Below are 19,146 nucleotides of genomic sequence, written 5' to 3'. Positions count from 1 at the left end.
GTAAATACAGTAAATAATTGTGAATTTCCATCCAAATAATAAGTGTTGTGTGTCAAAATATCTTGAAAGCTCTACTTTATATTTTTTGCTCAAAATTGTAATTACACATGGCCATTTTAAGGCTTCGGTGAAATTATTATTTATAGGGTTTTTAATATGAAAAAGATTTCAGCATGTTTTGCAGTTCATGTGGCAATGTATAGAATGTGCAAGGAGCAAATATTGAGTTCTGGGATTGTTTTTTTTTTTTTGAGCTGCCTTAGTTACATGGGTCAGTCATCCCTGTGATAGTCAGCGTTATTGTAGTGTTTGTGACCAGACAAATCAAAGCTACTTCTAAAGTAAATTACAAAGTATAACCAACATTTATTACAAGGTGTTCTTTGGGTGTATTTACAGACAGTTAAGAAAAGGAAAAAAAACACAGCAAACACTGAATCACAACAAAACTAACAGGATAAAAGTTAAATAAACCAGCAGAAGGATATGCAAAACAAATTAGTTACATTACTGAACTAATTTCCTGGAAAATTAAAGTGCTAGGAAATAATTTGAATCAATGTTGTCTATAATATATCCACATGCAACGATGGAAAGGAAACAGTCAAGTATAAAAACACAGTAATTTCATTTAGACGGTATTTACTGCCTAATAAATAAATAAAGTGGAAAAGGGTTTTATGTAATCCTAATCACATTATGCTTTACACAAGAGTGTATTTGATGACTGAAGAACCACACTATGGTGTGGATTGTTACTACTATGGCAACGCAATTACTGCAATGGAAACACAAACATCGTCTACTGAGATATTTACGGTGTAAATATCTGTAAGGACTGTACAGGTTCAGATTTAAGTTAACTGTATTGTTTAGTTACAAAAACACTGTAAACAGCTTCATGTACCTGATCTGTCAGAATGATTCAATTCATCCCTGATTTCTGCCAGCAAGTAAATGGAAAGTGTCTTACTGTGGTTCACCAAGCATGGCATGTCAGCATGTATAAGGGCTGGTAAAGCTGCTCTTTAATGCAGAAAAAGTGTCAGAGCTTTTATGCATCGAGACAGACAAAGAAATCCTGAGAAACTATAAAGGCTTTGCTGCCCCCTTGTGTTGACTAGATGCTCTAAATGGATAGGTGACATCCTCTGGAGCATCTTTAAAATGGTGAATTTAATGCAAACCCTCCTGCAGGTCATGAAATGGCATTCTTGAGCAAAACACCAAACAAGATGCAAGAACGCAGTTTTAAAATCTGTCAAACAACTTCATATTTTTATTTCAGTCTTATCACAACGTATGAATTCTAACAATATAGTATAAAACTGTAAAAAAAAAAAAAAAAAAAAAAAAAAAGTACAAATTACCCAGACATGTAATAAACAAGACCATACAAAAGAAATGCAGTATCATGGCATTACTTGCAGGTTAGATGTGTAGATATGTGTAAAGTACCATATTAGATATGAAAGTGCCTCACAGTGAGACATGAATTAGAACCGGTCCCAAAGTTGGGACAGATCTAGTGTTTGTGTGATCTCTGTTAAAAGAAAAACTGGAGAAAAAATTCCAAGCCCTTTTTGACTGTGGCTAAAGAGGATAAAAACACGAACGTATTAAAAAAAACGGAGGCCTGAAAATGGCCTGCCTACTGTCCACGCAGCTCTGATCCTGCATAGCTCAAGACATGGCAAAAACAGGAACACTGAAGGTTGTGGAAAGAAATGTGCGTTAGTTAACTGTCCCTATCATGACAACGGGGGCGAGTGTGCTACATGTAATGGGCACCAAAACAAATGAGAACAAGGAGACACAAAAAGGTAACAGACAAAGAGACACATGTTCAGAAATGACCACTGCAATGACAGTAATGCTTCAGTAAAGCTTCAGTGGTTTCCACTATGCTCTGTGCTTGGTGGAATAGAGGAGGGGTCGGCCTTTTGTGCTTAGCGACCCGGTTTCAGCTTGTCGATGTGGAAGGTGAGTTTAAGGGCGGGACCAAGTTTCAGGCCCATGTACTTCATCATCATGTCACTACGCAGCAAAAGGAGAGCCTTCCCGTCAATCTCCTGAAACAGGCCAACGGCAACAGAGAGACTCGAAATCAGGACATTCAAACCACAGTGATGTACATGCACACTGGTGCATAAACTTCATACATACATGTTTGCGGAAAAGCTCTGCATGTGGGCCCAACTGAGGGTCCAGCTCTCTGATGAAGTGCATGACATCCTCCACTGTCCACAGGTTTGGATCCTGTCCACTGGGCCGGGGGCTTTCTCTAGAGTTCAGGAAACGCTCTGAACCTGTACGCATAAAAACAAATATATCAGTTAGCCTTATTTGTTAAATTACTAAGATAAAAAGAGTCCATCTAAACAAGTTCAGTGAAGTGACTTAGCGATTCTGTTGTTTTAAGCCACAATAGGGAATCATCAGAAACTCTAAAGTCTACATTTTTACAATTATTATGATCTTATATAAGACTTGTGTTTTGGATGAACAAAATGTGTGTGTGTGTGTGTGTACCTGCAGAGCCAAGGCGACACAGTTGACTAGGAGATATGGTGCTCTGAGAGTGAGGGTGCAAACTCAGAGCCTTACTGGGGGACATTCGAGTTTTCTCCAAGTGTTCTGAGCCTCCATTCTCCACCAGAAAAGACTCTGCACATATTCATGCACACGCACATACACACACATTTTGTTCATTCTTCACTTAGTTATTGTGATACTGATATCGATCAATTACACAATAACTATTTTCATGATACACAGCTATCTCTCTATATATCGAGATTTGCATATTAGCGCAGTTGATTAGGCAGCCTAATAAAGGTAGTACCTTCAGATGAGATGCAGTGGCTTTTAGTAATTTTGTGTGGCAGTGAGTTACTGTTGTTGCAGGAGTCTGACAGAAATCTCTTTGTCCCTCGACCTGGTCCTGAACTGAGACACTCTGAAAAGCTCCTCCTCTCTGCATACAAAAGAAAAAAAAGACATAAATACACAGAGAGGCAACTGTTACATTCACTACACAATATTCTCTTATGAAATGAAGTTTTGTTGTGGAGTCAGTGTGTGAGCTGACAGATGAGCATGTGAATGTAAGTTGAGACATGGGTAGAGATGGGCTATGCAGGGATGCATTGGGGAAAGAGAGAAGGGGTGGGGTGGGGTTTATTGTTATGAACGAAGCAGGTGGTAGACAGAATTTCGTTTTCTTTCAGCTCTCTAGTGCAGACCTGTGAAGTTGTGGCTGTCATAATGCCCTCCTCCCAGAGGCACTGGCTGGCTGCCGAACAGTGGCTCACAGCGCAGGTTGTGGCAGAGCTTCTCCAGGAAGCGCAGCACATATGTCACACTGTTCACTGCTGGCAGTGTAAGGGTGTGCTGCTTCTGGTCAAAGTGGGCTGCAGGGCAAAAGAGCAGAGGCAAGTTACTATTAATTAGTACCTAAAGAAGTGGAGTGAAAGGACACAGTGAAAAGTTTAGACTGTGTAAGTCTAATAAAATAAACTTCACGATCTAAAAGATGACCATTAATAGTCATGATAGTTATCAAATTTTGTGTGTGTACTGACCTGAGATGAGCTCTCCTCCATGACCTGGTTTGAGACAGGAGAAGACAACCCTCTGATTATGAGCGCAGTCCACACAGGCCTGAACACACTGCTGCAGCACTGAAGATGCCCGACCAGGCCCAAAGTGGTCTGGCAGAGACTGTATACGACGTGCGTCCAAGTGAGGACCCACCTTCCCCTGCTTGTTTAGATACACACACACTGGAACACATACATACAAAGCCATAATGAGAGGAGGAGTCATGAGACAGAAAATTCCAAATAACACATGTGGTGCTAAATACAGCTAAATACAAAGATCATTTTAAACCAAAAGCAACTGCTCTGTGATGCTTCTCAGTTTATACTAGGTATGGCTTACCACATCAAATAGATGGGGAGTGAAGCATTCATTTCTGTGCTTCAGTTGACCTGGTTTAGTAAATGTACTTTGCAAATATCTGTACTAACCATCAGATCAATAAAAAAGCATGCATGGTCATTGTATATGACAAGTTCATTAACTGAATCGAAGATTTTCGCTCCTACATTCTGTGAAAATGAAAACTTTCACAAAGTTTAAATTTTAACCAACACCAGAGGGCACACTGTTACTGTAGTGCTACAAGCTGAATGGCCTGATGCTGTATGTTGCATAATATGAAATTAAATGAATTCTGACAAACATTTATCTATGAAATATTTTCACTTTTGATTTTAACATGGAAATTAATACAGCGCATCGATCAAACAAAGTCAGTACCTGTTGGAGCCTGCATGGCAGCGCTGGGGATGGTGGCGTTATCCAGTGGTACAGAGCTGGTGTCAGGCTCTGGAGTGCTACTGGTGGGAGATGTGGGAACTGGGTCAGAAGCCACACGCTGTTTTCTCTGTTTATGGAAATGATCACAATGACGCCAAAATACAATTACTGACGGATTTAAATTGACCTTATTCTCACAAGACACAAAGGGTAACAAAAACATCCATTAAAGATGAATTGTATAGACCTGTATGATACCTTTGAAAACCTTTAATTCCAAATATTGACAAATTATTTATTACAGATGGGATGGGAAAACAGAAATCTTTCCTTTAGAAGTTCTCATTGCAACTCCAGTTTGTCTTGCATGCAGCAAAGACATCTAAATACGACAGTTTCTCTAAAGTAACATGATAAAGTGCTGCATTAAAGAAAGTGGTGAGTCAGAAACCTTGGTGCCAGGTTTGGGGCCTCTTTTCTTTGGGATCTTGATGGTATCTATCTCATTCTGCTGATGAAGTTTCTGAGTCCAGTTAGCTGACATTCGGCCTCTGGGTCTGCCAGGACCTGCCATTGCCCCTTCCAACCATGCAGCATGCTTAACCCAACCCAGCTATAACACACACAAAGATTTATAAGGCATGATTGGGAAATGACCACACAAGAGATCAACCTGAATATATTGAGCATTACAACTGAAAAATGTTACAGTAAAGCACTAAAAGCTCCATCCTAAAAGCTCCTTAGTGTACCTTACTCCCAGGCTTGGGCCCTCTCTTCTTCGGGATTTTCACAGGTTCCGGTCCATTTCCAGGCTGATTTGTCTGGGGCACCTCATTAGAGGTGCTATCCTTCTGAGCCCACGAGCTGGACGGCTTGCTTTTCTTGCGTCCAGGCTTACGGCGCTTCTGGGCAGGAGGCCTGCTGGGCGCTGGGGGCATGGGCATGTCTGGGCCCTCCACACTGCTGTCAGGTAGCACACCTGAAGCACCCAGAGGCCTTGGCAAACCCACTGAGAGAAGAGGAAAAGAGAAGAACTATGTCATAACCAGAATAATTATGTGGCGTCAGCAAGTGAAGAGGCACAATTCATTTAATCTTAATCAGTGCTTATAACTAGGAATTTCATTAGTTTAAGCACAGTTCTTTTAAAAGAAGAAAATTAAAACACAACACAACACATCCTCATTTAATATACCACTTAAGCATCTGACATATAAAGTACTTGCTAATATTCAATCACATCCTTACAGTCAGCTCCAGTGAACCACTCAGATGAATGCAAACAAATTGCATTTGCTCTATTTCCAGGAACTGACAGTTGATTATGACCATTTCCTGTTCCACGCATGTGTAAAATCTCTTTGCAAACACCAACGAGAAAGTTAGATGTTATCCTGCACAAATGATGTAATTGTTAGGGTTCCACATTTTCCATTTTCAATAAGGGAGTGACTGCAGAGCTCTGGGTAATCAACCTGATACTGACAGAGCTGCATGTTACTAAATCACAACACCAGCAGGTTTCAAGTTGTGTCATGTTTTCATGTGAAAGATCTGTCTGTCAATCACGATCACATACATTTAAATCAGAAAATGTATCAGTAGATTGATCAGTAAAAGTTCAGAGAAATATTTTCTAACTACAAATCAAAATTAGGTGATCTGATCAGACCAAAATCTAAAGATGTGTTCATGCACACCATCTGCATGCCTGGTAAATAAAACTAGTGAATAACTGCTGCAGCTGTTCAAAAGACATTGTTCAATACACACATGGCAAGCCTTTTGTTTTCAGAGCCATGGTGACCCATTTTGCTTCATGTCACTGAACAAAAACATGAGTTACCTTATACAGTCCTGTTACTGATGGCCCTTTAAACAGTGTGTGTGTGTGTGACAGAGAGAGAGAGAGAGAGAGACAGAGGGAGAGAGATAGAAAAACAGAGACAACAGCATCTAGTGTGAAGAAAAGCTTAGGACTAATAGGTTGAAAAGTAATAAGGATTTATGCTACATGATAAGCACATCAAATTTAGCCAGTGCTGAAAAGCAAAACAGCAGCTCAATAATGCAACACATAAACCCATACATCCTTTATTTTCCATGGAACTAGATTTGTACACACCTGTGCAGGCAGCCAGTTTTGCAGTTCACACCAAGCCGAGGAGCACTCGTGAGATACACACACACACACACACACACACACACAAACACTCACACAGCCTAGACAATCCAGACTGAAAGAGACACACACTATCTGTGCTATGGTCTGCTGTGTAGGTGCGAATGTGTGCGTGTGTGTGATTAGGGTGTTACAGGCCCCACACTTCCTTCCTGCCCTTCAGTTTCAATATCTTTACAAAGCCCTTGCAAACAAGGCAAGGAGAACATGATGCCCAGCTTCCAAGTGGTGGAATCCAGGCGTGCTGAGACGCTTGTTTACACACCATACATGTGCCAACCGTGTGCCACCACAGGGACAGAGTACATGCTGATGCTGGCAAAATACTGCATTTTTCAATCACTCACAGTCTTTTTCAACTATCTAACCTCTAACATGGGCCCCTTCCCTCTCACACATATACACAAAACATCATTTGCATATGTTACCCACAGTAAGTGCACAACTCTCATACCTTTATGATCACACCTACATGAGACTGAAAGCTTAAAGGGATTTAAAAAACACTTCCAATGATCACACAACATATACCAGTGTTTATTCTAAACTTATCCCAGTCAGATTTATAACCTTGTGAGCGGCCCATGCTTGCCTTGGCATGTGATTTTTTGAATGCACATGTCTGTGTGTATGTCTATCTATTACACACAAATACACAACATTCCAAGGTGCTTAAATTAATTTTATGAAAGAAAAAAAGCAAAAAAAAAAGCAGTGAAACACTGTCATATACTATCACTCTCACCCAACAAAACATATGAACTTACCAGAAAATGGTCTAGTGTCCCAGATTTAGCTGAACTCCTTTTTTCACTGCTTGTCATGAGTCTGTTTCTGTCTCCTGGGTAGAACTTGGTGCCCCCTCTGTCCTGCCTTTCACCCTCTTATGCACAGTCCCACCCATAGTGCTGGACCACTCCCGCTCTTCCTTCCATATTTGACGAGGCAGACTACACCCACATGAAACAGTAAACCTCTCACTCTTCCCTACTTTCTTTTCACTTCGCTCTGGGACCAACCTGAGGCCCACTGCTGGGCACAGAGTGCCAAGCAGTGTTCTTCAATGCCAGATGGGCAAGTGCCAAGAGCTAGTAATGCAATAACGCCTGCAAAACCCTTCTCCATGGCTGCTTCAGTCATTTTGTTCAGTAGCAAAACAGTTACACGTTTCACCTCCTGCAGCCTTTCCATATGTAGATTTTTCCCCTGTATGTTACATTCAGCTTTCATAACTCTGTCAGTTCCTTCTGCAGTACATACCTAACCGAACATTTACTACCTAAAATTCTATACTTTCTCGCAACAAACCTTTACCTTGACAGGAAAAGAGAGTGTCACATGGAAAACTTCCTCAAGCAGGAAAACTGAGTTGAGACCAGAGCACCAAAAGATTACTAATGAAGGAATGGAGGAGCTTCCAGAGGTGTCAGTTAATATCACAGAGCTCATACCACCTACTAAATTTTCAGTCATTTCAGACTTGCTCATCTAATGCTCGTACTGAGAGGATGTTTGATTGGGAGTGGAGGTGACTGAACTTTTGGCCTATTTTTGACATGCTATAACTATCTTTGATGTTAAAATTTAGAGCTTCTACACACAAGTGAGAAGGCTGGCACATCTGTATTTGTGTGGATCTGATCACATATGGACACCGCAGAACGGTTTGGATAGCAAACTTCTTTATTGCCTCTGTACTAAGAAGTTATAAATTACATAAGAACAATTTTTCAGCAAGAACATTCTCTCATTCCTCTAATTCTATGACAATGTTTGAGTGTAATGGCTGTAGTTTCAAATTCACGTTATATAAGCATGTTTCTGACTACATCATCAACTGGCCTTAGATCACAATTGAAAAGTAATTTTCAAGCAACAACGGCTTCTGGTTGTTGCTAGTGTGCAAGGAAACATTTTGAATTTCTTCTTTGTTGTAATTACACATACGCTACAGATTCATCAATTACAGATGAATCTGTTCAGTTCAGGAACATGCAGTGCTCAACCCACACACCAGTCATAATATTTAACACTTCAACCTATTTCCCATTTCAGCAATAAGAAACTGTGACTAAATGCTGACTGCAACATCACATAGCAAACATAACTCACTCTGCTTTCACACAGAAACATAGGAGAAAAAAAATAGAGAGACCTTTAGTGCCAGGCGGCTGAAGGTTGTCTCCAGTGAGAGTGCACCAGCCTACAGGAAAGATGTCTCTGGAATCATAACGACAGTAATAGTCAAAAGCTCCCCTCCAGCCATCGAAGGTGACCAGCACCTCCACACCTCGCAGTGCCCCCACTGTGGCAGGACAGATAAAATGAGGGTTCTTCCTGTCCACTGCCTCCAGCTTCATCCCCACCTGGAAATGATTCTGCTCTGGAGAAGGAGGTTCCTGCTGAGAGGGTCAGAGAAACAGAGACAGAAATTTATTTTGCGGGTTAAAAGAAAATGTAGATTAGTTAAGTCTGCATTTGTACAGCTGTTCTGAAGTGAAAAGCAGATCTTTGTTTCATCACATTCAATCAGAAGCTTTCCAGTATAATAACAGACCAAAATGCTTAATCTGCTGCTTGTCTAATGAATCTAAGCCATGTTAAACAAACTGGTTCGGCATCATGTTCTCTGGAGTGTGTGTGCTTTAGTAAGCTGTGTAAGTTGTATCCTTATGTTTAAGTGCAACTGCCACTGTGAGATATTTATAATAAATTAACTAGCCAATAATAAGAAACATAACTATAATGATGTTTACAAATAATTATATATAATTGTATTATAATAACTGATAATTTAGAGATCAGCCTACAAAATGTGTCTTTGGACTGGAGGAGGAAACCGGAGTACTAGCTTCTTTGGTGAATTTTACAATTAAATTATAAAAACACAATTTGTGAAAACCTAAATACTTTACAGCAGCTGTACAAACCTTGTAACAAGAAGAACTGTCTTTCTTCATTTCCTATACTGAGTGCAACAGTTGTGCAATTGACACATCAGACTCAAATGCTGTTCCATGTTTTGTGTACAGTACAAGTTTATGAAGACGATTACAATCTGTTATTAGCACGAGATTGAGGCTCTGCTACCAGCAGAAAAGTGTGTTGTATGGGATCAGACAGATACCTTGTGAAAGATGCGTGCTGGTGCCATCTCAGCACCGTTGAGTGTTTTCAGTAAGAACATGGGCCAGGACGATGCGTTCAGACGAAACCCTGAAGAGAACAAAAAATCACAAACAAAATGCCATTGTTTAAATGAACAAAAAAGAACTTGGCTATCTTAAAGACAGAACCAGTGTTTGTATTTTACAGTTCACAGTGCCATGATGCATACTGAGCTGTACATTTATTGTCTCCCCGTCTCTGTGGGTGTGTGTATGTGCATTATTACGTGTGTATTTTCTTGCTCCTTTCGGGTATTGTGTACAATGTGCTCTAATGATGTCTTATTTCTATCTGTTGCTGTTAAAATATTGAAACCCAATAAATAAAAATATTTTTTTAATGAAGAAAAAAAAAAAGGAAATGCTGTATAGACAGATGGACATATATTTTTGCTCCTAACTCTAAACATCATTCTTAGTGGTAAACACTGTACCAGCAATTACATTTTGATTAACTTTTTTCAAATTGTCATGCGTTAACAATATAAAATCTTAATACTTAGTTAGTAGTGACATCTAGAGGACAGTAAATACTTCACATAACAAAATGCTTAATATAACTATCACCTGACTACAGCTGCCAAGACTTAATGTGGCTCTATTCTGTGTACATACAAGCATATCCTAGGGGCATAATAGCAATGTACTGCTAATTTGGTTTGGTGTAAGATGTTTTTTTTCCCCTCCTGCTCTTGCCCAGTTGCTATTCCTGAACATGCACTGACATGCAAGGGTTGGTGCAGAAGAGCTTGAGACATCTGCTTAATAACTTTGCCAGAGTTGCATAATAATCTCTACCCCAAAAGTCAAAAGGTATTTCTCTGACTTCAAGCAATGGTTTAAAATGCACTTCATTTGTTATAATGGATGCACATAATTTATGACATCTCTACTTCTGTACTAATAAACAGATGAACTATATTTGTATCAGTGACCCAGGATACAGGCTGGTGGAATAAGCATTGAACATGCTGAACTCAATTCCTATTAATAATCATATGAGAATATGGGGGTCTTGTTTACCCAGGGGTGGCTGCAGCATGCCTCCATTCTTCTCGCAGCTACCAATGGGCTGGATCTCAGATGAGTCCACCAGACGCCAGAAGTCATTTTTGTTGTCACTTCCATCGAGCCGCAGCCGGAGACGTGAGCCGGTCAGCCCCACCACTGTGGCGATGCAGGTAGAAGTGGTGTTCCTAGGGTCCTGAGCTTCCAGCTTCATTCCTGCCTTGAACTCATTGACTGGGGGTGTAGTGCTCTGTGGAGATGGCACACAATCTTAATGCACTTAATGTCTTAATCTCTCTGCAACAACATTACTCCTCATCCTTTCACACAATAATAATTAGTAAATAATTATCAACAAAAATGCTAGGCTTGTTATACTGCAGCCTGTTTAGGGAATAAGGCAAAAACACTCACCTGTTTGAAACAGTGGGCAGGAGCAGCTATAGTGCCTGTCTCTTTCAAATACTTATCCCAACTAAAGTGGCCTAGGGAGGAACAATAAAGAAAACATTTCAACCTTAGAAGCCTAATTTTGTGTTTTTGATGTTACTGCATTGAGTCCTGTCTCATACCTTTCAGCTGAGGCTCTGGAAGTGCAGAAAGTAATCTACATTGCTGAGACATGGGTAGTAAAATTTAAAACTGAAAATCAAATGGGAGTAAATCATCATTTTTGAGCAGAACTTAAATTCTGAAGCCGGCTGGTCTTTTGGATTGGTAGAACAATAATGTAGCTATCAGTAAGAATTTTGGATGGAAAAGAAATAAAGCTGATGGAGACATGGAGTTGAAGCAAATTAAAATCTATGATGCAAATGCAAGTCTATGAGGACTGAGATACCTTGATACTGTGAAGGAACTCGAGAGGGCCGTCCGCTGCGGGAATGCTTGATCCGTCTGCCATCTTTCCACTCGATTACTAAGGAAAAAAGTTAAAAGTCTCCATCAGATTTATTTCACTCTGAAACACTAACACACATAGTTATAACATTTCTTTAACTGTACACTAAAAGGCTAGTGATGTACTGATTATATTACAGTGCATCAGTATCTTGTCAATTCCATCAGATCAGATTCTAAACAGTATCTAATCCAATCCATTTATAAATTTTATGCTGTCAGGATCTATTATCTTAAGCATTGGTACTAAGATCCTGTGGGACCCGACAAGAAAAGTTACAGGAATGGGTGCTGATTTTGTTTTTCCTGCAGAACAGGTGTCTCACTATGAGACAAAGAAAGGCCGTGTTCATTAACATGACAGTGTATATTGTGCTTATGTGGTGTTGAAGGTTTCATTCATTCATCTTGAGTTACTGATGTATTCTGCTCTGGGTTGCAGTGGTTTCAATTATTAATTTGTTTCTACTTCAAAATGCAGTGGCACATTATTTTAGCATGAACCAATAAAAAATACACGAGTGAGTGGACATGGGGTAAATATAAATGGGGTTAAACCAGACATCTAATATGGACATACACCGATCAGCCATAACATTATAACCTTTGACATAAGAACACTGATTATCTCCTCATCATGGCACCTGTTAGTGGGTGGAATATATTAGGTAGCAAGTGAACATTTTGTCCTCAATGTTGATGTGTCAGAAGCAGGAAAAGCAGGAAAAGCGTAAGGATTTGAGCGAGTTTGACAAAGGCCAGATTGTGATGGCTAGACAACTGGATCAGAGCATCTCCAAAACTGCAGCTCTTGTGGGGTGTTCCCGGTCTGCAGTGGTCAGTATCTATCAACAGTGGTCCAAGGAAGGAACAGTGGTGAACCGGCGACAGGGTCATGGGCGGCCAAGGCTCAGTGATGCACGTGGGGAGTGAAGGCTGACACGTGTGGTCCAATCCAACTGTTGCTCAAACTGCTGAAGAAGTTAATGCTGGTTCTGATAGAAAGGTGTCAGAATACACAGTGTATGAAGGGTCAGGGCTTTTTTGGCAGCAAAAGGGGGACCAACACAATAATAGGCAGGTGCTCATAATGTTATTCCTGATCTGTGTATGCTGCCATGGTTGGGATTGCTGAATCTCTGCAAAAAAAAAAAGCATAACACCTTACCTTTTGCTGGCACTGGTTTTTTCATGATTCTGTAATATTTGGACTGCCCTGTCTAAATGAGCACAGAGAAAAACACAATAGCAGATGTGAAATAATCTTGCATCAACCACATGCAAAATCAAGACTACTTATAGGTTTATGTTCTTTGTGAGTCTACAACAACAACAACAAAGCATTTAATGAATTAGATTTAAGCGAACTAAAAGGCGTAGGGTCAGGCCAAGGCCAAGTAACCAGACAGTGCAGTGATTGCCTTAATAGCACCATATACGCACTTATGTTATTATATGTTGTTATGAACACAACTGTGATGTCATTGCAATAACTAGCTAGTACACGTGAAGGATACTGAAGGATCTAAACAGCCGTGAACGTGAACTAATAAGCGCATATGGCTAATAAGACCCCCTTCAGAAACATGTGCTTATCCTGTAGTAAACAATTATATCTTGAACACCGATACCTCAGTTCTGCATTAGTGTGTAGGAACACGGTGCCTTCACTTCAGTTCCGTTTTCTCTTCCTTTCAAAAGAAGGGCGCCTTTTTCGAGGATGGCGTCCAAATGCAGGAGCCCAGAGATCCTCCCTCCTTCCGCCCCTCTGCCTCTGTCCGCGCCAAGAAAATGACAGACAGCAACGTTATTTTCCTGGAACGCGGCAAGCTTATGGCTGGATCATAAACGACACCTACTTAACACACAGTGCACTACATAGGATTCAGGGGGCATTATTTCATACCATAGGTAGTGGACTTTTATAGGGAGCAGGGAACAATTTGGGAATCGACCTAACAGGACTGGCACCAATAAAGGGCGAGCACCTAGGAGCTCTGTTAGTATAGAAAGGTTTTTTTTTTTTAATGAATTTGTTTTATTATATTATTGCTAACAAATTAATTGCCTACAATTTGTAAAGGCATAAATAAAATAAATCATGCGTTAACGTGGATATAGCAATAGTCAAGGGAATTACACAAACACACCAAATAAACAGCTAACGTTATTAGCGTCACGTGTCTCATAAGTTTAATTTAAAACTCGTTACTGGGCTAAAAAAAAAACTAAATAATTCCATCTTAACTATATATTATTTTCTCTACACTGGGACACTGATTATAAAATATCCTTAAGTGACCCAGGAATATCCAGTTGAGTGATCTGTGCGCATCAGTAATATATGCTGGTACGTCACACGCTCGAGGACATTCTCGGTAGATAGCATAGCATAGCAAAGCTAAGCTAACAACAACAACAGCCGTGTCAGCGAGCTAGCTAAGCGAACAACAGCGGTCTCTATTGGCTAGGCTAACACCACTGGTGCTAGGCTAACAAAAACCAAGTCCACCAGCTACGGCAGGCTAGCTAAGCTAACAACAACGGCAATGTCTATCGGCTAGCCTAGCTAATAACAGATGTCTATTATGGGCTAGCTAGGCTAACAACAATAGCTTAGCAAAGCAACGGCACCCCTAGCTTACTCCACTCGTTAACAAGAGATATACTCGGTTTCCTCGAAAACGTAGTAAAGCTTTGGATACACAATTTAAATAATGTGATGCTATGAAGGTGTTTAGACAAACGTGGCAAGTTACCTCGTTCGAACTTGGCTAATACCTCAAATGTGACGTTAATCCGCCATGTTTTCTAGTGCGCGTGCAGTGTGTTTGTAGCGAAGGGAGGGGAGTGCGGGGTCGCCTGGAGGAGAGAGAAAGAGAGAGAGACCCCTGTGCGTGTAGCTGTAGTAAGATCGCTTTAACACACTACAACGTATCAGAGCAAAATGGGTGCGTTTTTGTCTGTCTGTCTGTTTGTTTGTTTGTTTTATTTTGCATTGCACATCACTGAATTAAGAAATAAAGAAAAAAGAGAAAGCATCACTTTCTGTGGTTGAACTGTGCATAAGTTCACTTATAAAGAGTTTATGACCTGAGGCCACCTCTTCCCATGTTCACATCCAGTCATTTTCTGTACTGTTTATCCTACACAAGGTACACAGGGAACCTGGAGCTTGCCCCATGGGACTCAGGGCACGAGGCAGGGGACACTGGACAGTGTGTCATCCCATCACAAGAGACAATCACACACAGAGCACAAGTCGGATTTCCTTTGATTCATTTGCTATTATTTCTTATTATTAATTAGTCAGGGATATGTAGATAGATAGGGATATCTCACCTCACTACAGTTGGCTGTTTGATTGCTGCCTTTGCCTTGTGTTTAGAGTTTGATTTTTTCCCCCCATGCTTCCCCATGGTCTGTAAACATGTATTTTATGCTGATTGGCATCTCTAAATTTTCTGTAGTGCATGAATGTGTGTGTGTGTTTGTGCCCTGTGATTGGTCCCCCTAGGATAGACTCCAGGCTCCCCACAAGCTTGTGTAGGATAAACAGTACAGAAAATGGATGGATATAGATTTCAAAAAGATAAACACTGTTTACTGGTTTTTGGATTTATTAATCCTTTCATCTGTTCATGCATTTTCAGTTGCCACTTTATTCTGGCCACATTGGATGCAGAGCCTATTCTAAATAAGAAAAAAATCCTAAACATGGGAAACATTTCTTATATTTGTATGCAGTATTTATTAATTATAGTTATGGTACAAAAAAATCCAGAGAAACAGAAGTTATTCACAGTGGCAGAACGAGGGAGAGAATATACTCTGCGTTCTTTGTGCCTTGTAAGTGGTAATTTGCAAGTTAAATAATGTCATTTCCCACCCTATCTTAGACATGTCTCCATGAAAGTGTTTGTTTTTGTTTGTCCTGTAAGAGCTTTGAAAGCTGATAAAAAAACTACTTTTACGGTTTGCAGCCTGAGTGGATGCTGGTTCTGTTGTACTGAAGTGCACCTTAATTATTCATGCAAACATGCTAGCCAACTAGCAACAGTGATATCCGTAATGTTAATCATTACATTCTCAAAACAGCGACTGGTATGGTCAGGGTTATATGTTTAGCCTGTGTATATGTTTAAGTACTGTCTGTATTATTAACTGATCAAAAACCCAATATCAAACAAACAGATTTTGAAATGAGACAAATAAATGTTCATGAAGTTCACAGCCACCTTGATTTGACGTCATAAATGTGGAAAGAACTGCTGGTAGCTGAGAAGATGAGTCTGCAGGATGTGAAGGCATTTCTGTTAATGTAATCAAATGACAGATTTTTTTGTGCAGTAACTGCAAAATAGTGATGTTTATAACTATTCTGAGAAACAGGATTAAACAATTAGCAGTGGGCATTTTGCCTGTTTCTGTTTGTTGCTGCACTCTGAGCTAAGGGATATTTAGTCTGTGAGATACTGGAAGTTTCCCATAGAAGAAAAAGACAGTTCGATCTGGTTTAATAAGATTTACTGGAAATTTCAAACATTATTAGCATTTTATTTGAATCAGTTTCCAGTAAAACCTGTCAGAGAGGTATTTGATATCAGTGTCTTGAACATATCAGGACTGGCTGACAGCAGATCGTGCCTTGAATGATTAAATAAATAAAATCTTTTAAATCAATGAAAATTTCTGCTGGCTGAAATTAATTAATTCCAGCCATCTGTCCCTTATTTTCCAGCTCTGGAAACAGTGTGTACTAAGCCTAGTGTGGCTTAGATATATTTATACAAAAACTGCCTTGATAATAAGAAATCAGTGATAATTTCCTTGGATAAACAGAGATCAAACTCGTTGTCATGTTAGAATTCCTTAACGTTTGCCAGAAATGTTTTTTCAGCAGTATATTAGGCAAAAATATAAATGTAAAGGTGGCAGGGCATCTTTCAGTCGAGTTGGAATGAACTGCTGAAATGTTTTTCCCTCTTAACTTTTGGCACTTTAAAATATTACTTTACTGACATATATGCAAAAGTGAAACATTCACCTTTAGGGAAATATATACAATAATGGGGAAAAAAGTACCCCCTCCTTCAGTTCTATGTTTGTACAGCCGTGGCCAAAAGTTACGGCAAATATATTAATTTTCACAAAGTCTTCTGCCTCAGTTTTGATGATGGCAATTTGCATATACTCCAGAATGTTATGAAGAGTGATCAGATGAATTGCAATTAATTGCAAAGTCCCTCTTTGCCATGAAAATTAACTTAATCTCTTAAAAAACATTTCCACTGCATTTCAGCCCTGCCACTAAAGGACCAGCTAACATCATGTCAGTGATTCTCACATTAACACTCATGTGAATGTTGACAAGGACAAGGCTGGAGATCACTCTGTCATGCTGATTGACTTAGTATAACTGACTGGAAGCTTTAAAAGGAGCGTGGTGCTTGAAATCATTCTTCTTCCTCTGTTAACTATGGCTACCTGCAAGGACACATGTGCAGTCATCATTGGTTTGCACAAAAAGGGATTCACAGGCAAGGATATTGCTGCTCGTAAGATTGCACCTAAATCTACCATTTATCAGATCATCAAGGAGAGAGGTTCAATTGTTGTGAAGAAGGCTTCAGAGCACCCAAGAAAGTCCATCAAGTGCCAGGACCGTCTCCTAAGGTTTATTCAGCTGTGGGATCGGGGCACCACCAGTGCAGAGCTTGCTCAGGAATGGCAGCAGGCAGGTGTGAGTGAATCTGAATCTCTCAAGGAAAAACATCATGGACTCACCACTATCAGCACAGAACAGGCTTAGCTTATTGTTTTAAGTCTGTTGTGACTGAGTTCAGTAGTTGAAATCAGTTAAATGATTAGATAAAGAGATTTTAGTGTCTGGCTGTGAACTTTGATTCTCCACTGACTCACGGGCTATGTGTTTTTCTGGTGTGTCCATGATCTGCACGATTTCACAATTTTTAAACGATTGCATGTTTTGGTACTTGAGAGGGCACTCTGCTGTGACCTTTAAATCTTCCACATTCCTTCCATTGTTACTCTTGACTAGCTTAGCGTTTGTCTGCGTCACTGTACTTTGTCTGTGTTATGTGTAGCACCTCTGGTCTAGGAGGAACGTTGTTTCACTTCACTGTGTACTGCATCTGCTATATATGGTTGAAGTGACAATAAAGCTTCTTTGACTTGACTTTGACTTGACTTGACAAGGCTTCCCAGTAGAACATTTCCCTAAGCATGACACTGCCTCCACCGGCTTGCCTTCTTCCCATAGTGCATCCTGGTGCCATGTGTTCCCCTGGTAAGCGAAGCACATGCACTCGGCCATTCATGTGATTCATCAGATCAGATCACCTTCATCCATTGCAGCATGGTCCAGTTCTGATGCTCATGTACCCATTGTTCATGCTTGTAGCAGTGCACAGGGGTCAGCATGGGCACCCTGATTGGTCTATACAGCCCCATACACAACAAACTGCAATGCCCTGTGTATTCTGACACCTTTATCAGAACCAGCATTAACTTTTTTTTAGGAATTTGAACAACAATAGCTCGTCTGTTGGATCGGATCACACGGGCCAGCCTTCGCATCAATGAGCCTATGGGCCGCCCATGACCCTGATGCCGGTTCACCACTGTTCCTTCCCTAAACCACTTTTGATAGATACTGACCACTGCAGACCGGGAACACCCCACAAGAGCTGAAGTTTGATCCAGTCGTCTAGCCATCACAATTAGGCCCTTGTCAAACTCGCTGAAATCCTTACACTTGCCCATTTTTCCTGTTTCTAACACATCAACTTTGAGGACAAAATGCTCACTTGCTGCCTAATATATCCCACCCACTAAAAGGTGCCATGATGAGGAAATAATCAGTGTTATTCACTTCACCTCTCAGTGCTCATAATGTTATGTATGTCTGTATGGTGTGAAGCTGATGCAGTACAAAGTGAAAAGTGAAACAACTTTCCTCTATTGTGCTACATCAAACACAGAGCTACATTAAACAACACAAAACTATGGCTAAAGAGTAAAAAAAAATAATAATAATAAAAAAATAAATAAAAAATACGAATTAATCTACTGACCTAAGTGCATGTGTGCAACCTTGTGCAAACAGACTATAATATAATAAACTACAAGACAGATACATAAAGATAGCACTGACCAGTATTTAAGAATGTAAGAAAAATACTGCATATAACAACATTTATTTATTTCATATTATACAATTTCATAGTCTGTCTATGTTCATAAATGCCCTAAAATAGTCGACGATAAGACTTTCATTAAAATAAAACCTGCAGTATAACCATGGGTGTGTTTTTATTGTTGACTCCTGGTTTATGTGAGTTTATGTAGGGTCATGTTAACAGGATCTGGTCACCGTTCCTCCAGTAGCATTGACAGAATGTCCAAGTCCCTAAACCAGTAAGTGTTTTTAGCTTGTCCCTTGTCCACAGAAAAAAAAAATACTCTATTGTAGGCCTGAACGGAGTTCCATGCGGTTAGCTCGAGGAAGTGTTGGCTCGGTGGTTAAGGATCCGGGCT

General features: G+C 40.1%; 1 protein-coding gene across 5 annotated transcripts; it reads right to left on the bottom strand.

Moving 5' to 3' along the window:
- Positions 1 to 342: 342 nt before the first annotated feature.
- LOC131351290 (polycomb protein SCMH1-like) lies at positions 343 to 14,489 on the bottom strand. Of its 5 annotated transcripts, none has more exons than XM_058386668.1 (18): positions 14,346 to 14,489; positions 13,218 to 13,360; positions 12,755 to 12,806; positions 11,528 to 11,605; positions 11,259 to 11,301; positions 11,101 to 11,171; positions 10,702 to 10,936; positions 9,639 to 9,727; positions 8,667 to 8,913; positions 5,079 to 5,338; positions 4,778 to 4,939; positions 4,327 to 4,453; positions 3,585 to 3,785; positions 3,246 to 3,413; positions 2,846 to 2,977; positions 2,533 to 2,667; positions 2,167 to 2,309; positions 343 to 2,072 (listed from the first exon to the last, which is right to left on the bottom strand). In XM_058386668.1, the coding sequence occupies exons 4-18, from the start codon at positions 11,588 to 11,590 to the stop codon at positions 1,950 to 1,952; spliced, it is 2,199 nt and encodes a 732-aa protein (XP_058242651.1). In that variant the 5' UTR covers positions 11,591 to 11,605; positions 12,755 to 12,806; positions 13,218 to 13,360; positions 14,346 to 14,489; the 3' UTR covers positions 343 to 1,949. The 5 variants fall into 5 exon arrangements, with proteins under 5 accessions (XP_058242651.1, XP_058242659.1, XP_058242685.1 ...); XM_058386676.1 differs by having other exon boundaries at positions 14,368 to 14,442; XM_058386702.1 differs by lacking the exon at positions 2,533 to 2,667.
- Positions 14,490 to 19,146: the final 4,657 nt, after the last annotated feature.

Source organism: Hemibagrus wyckioides, linkage group LG01 (assembly GCF_019097595.1).
Source record: "Hemibagrus wyckioides isolate EC202008001 linkage group LG01, SWU_Hwy_1.0, whole genome shotgun sequence".
Classification (NCBI taxonomy): domain Eukaryota; kingdom Metazoa; phylum Chordata; class Actinopteri; order Siluriformes; family Bagridae; genus Hemibagrus; species Hemibagrus wyckioides.
Note: the sequence above shows the minus strand (reverse complement) of the source record. Positions and strands in the feature narration are given on the sequence as shown.

Excerpts from the sequence above, each read along its gene's own strand:
- LOC131351290 (XM_058386668.1), bottom strand. The coding sequence starts at position 11,590 with ATGGCAGACGGATCAAGCATTCCCGCAGCGGACGGCCCTCTCGAGTTC. Across the intron at positions 9,728-10,701 it reads CATGCTGCAGCCACCCCTGG|GGTTTCGTCTGAACGCATCG; the intron begins GTAAACAAGACC and ends TGTTCTCTTCAG. Across the intron at positions 4,454-4,777 it reads GCCCCAAACCTGGCACCAAG|AGAAAACAGCGTGTGGCTTC; the intron begins GTTTCTGACTCA and ends TTCCATAAACAG.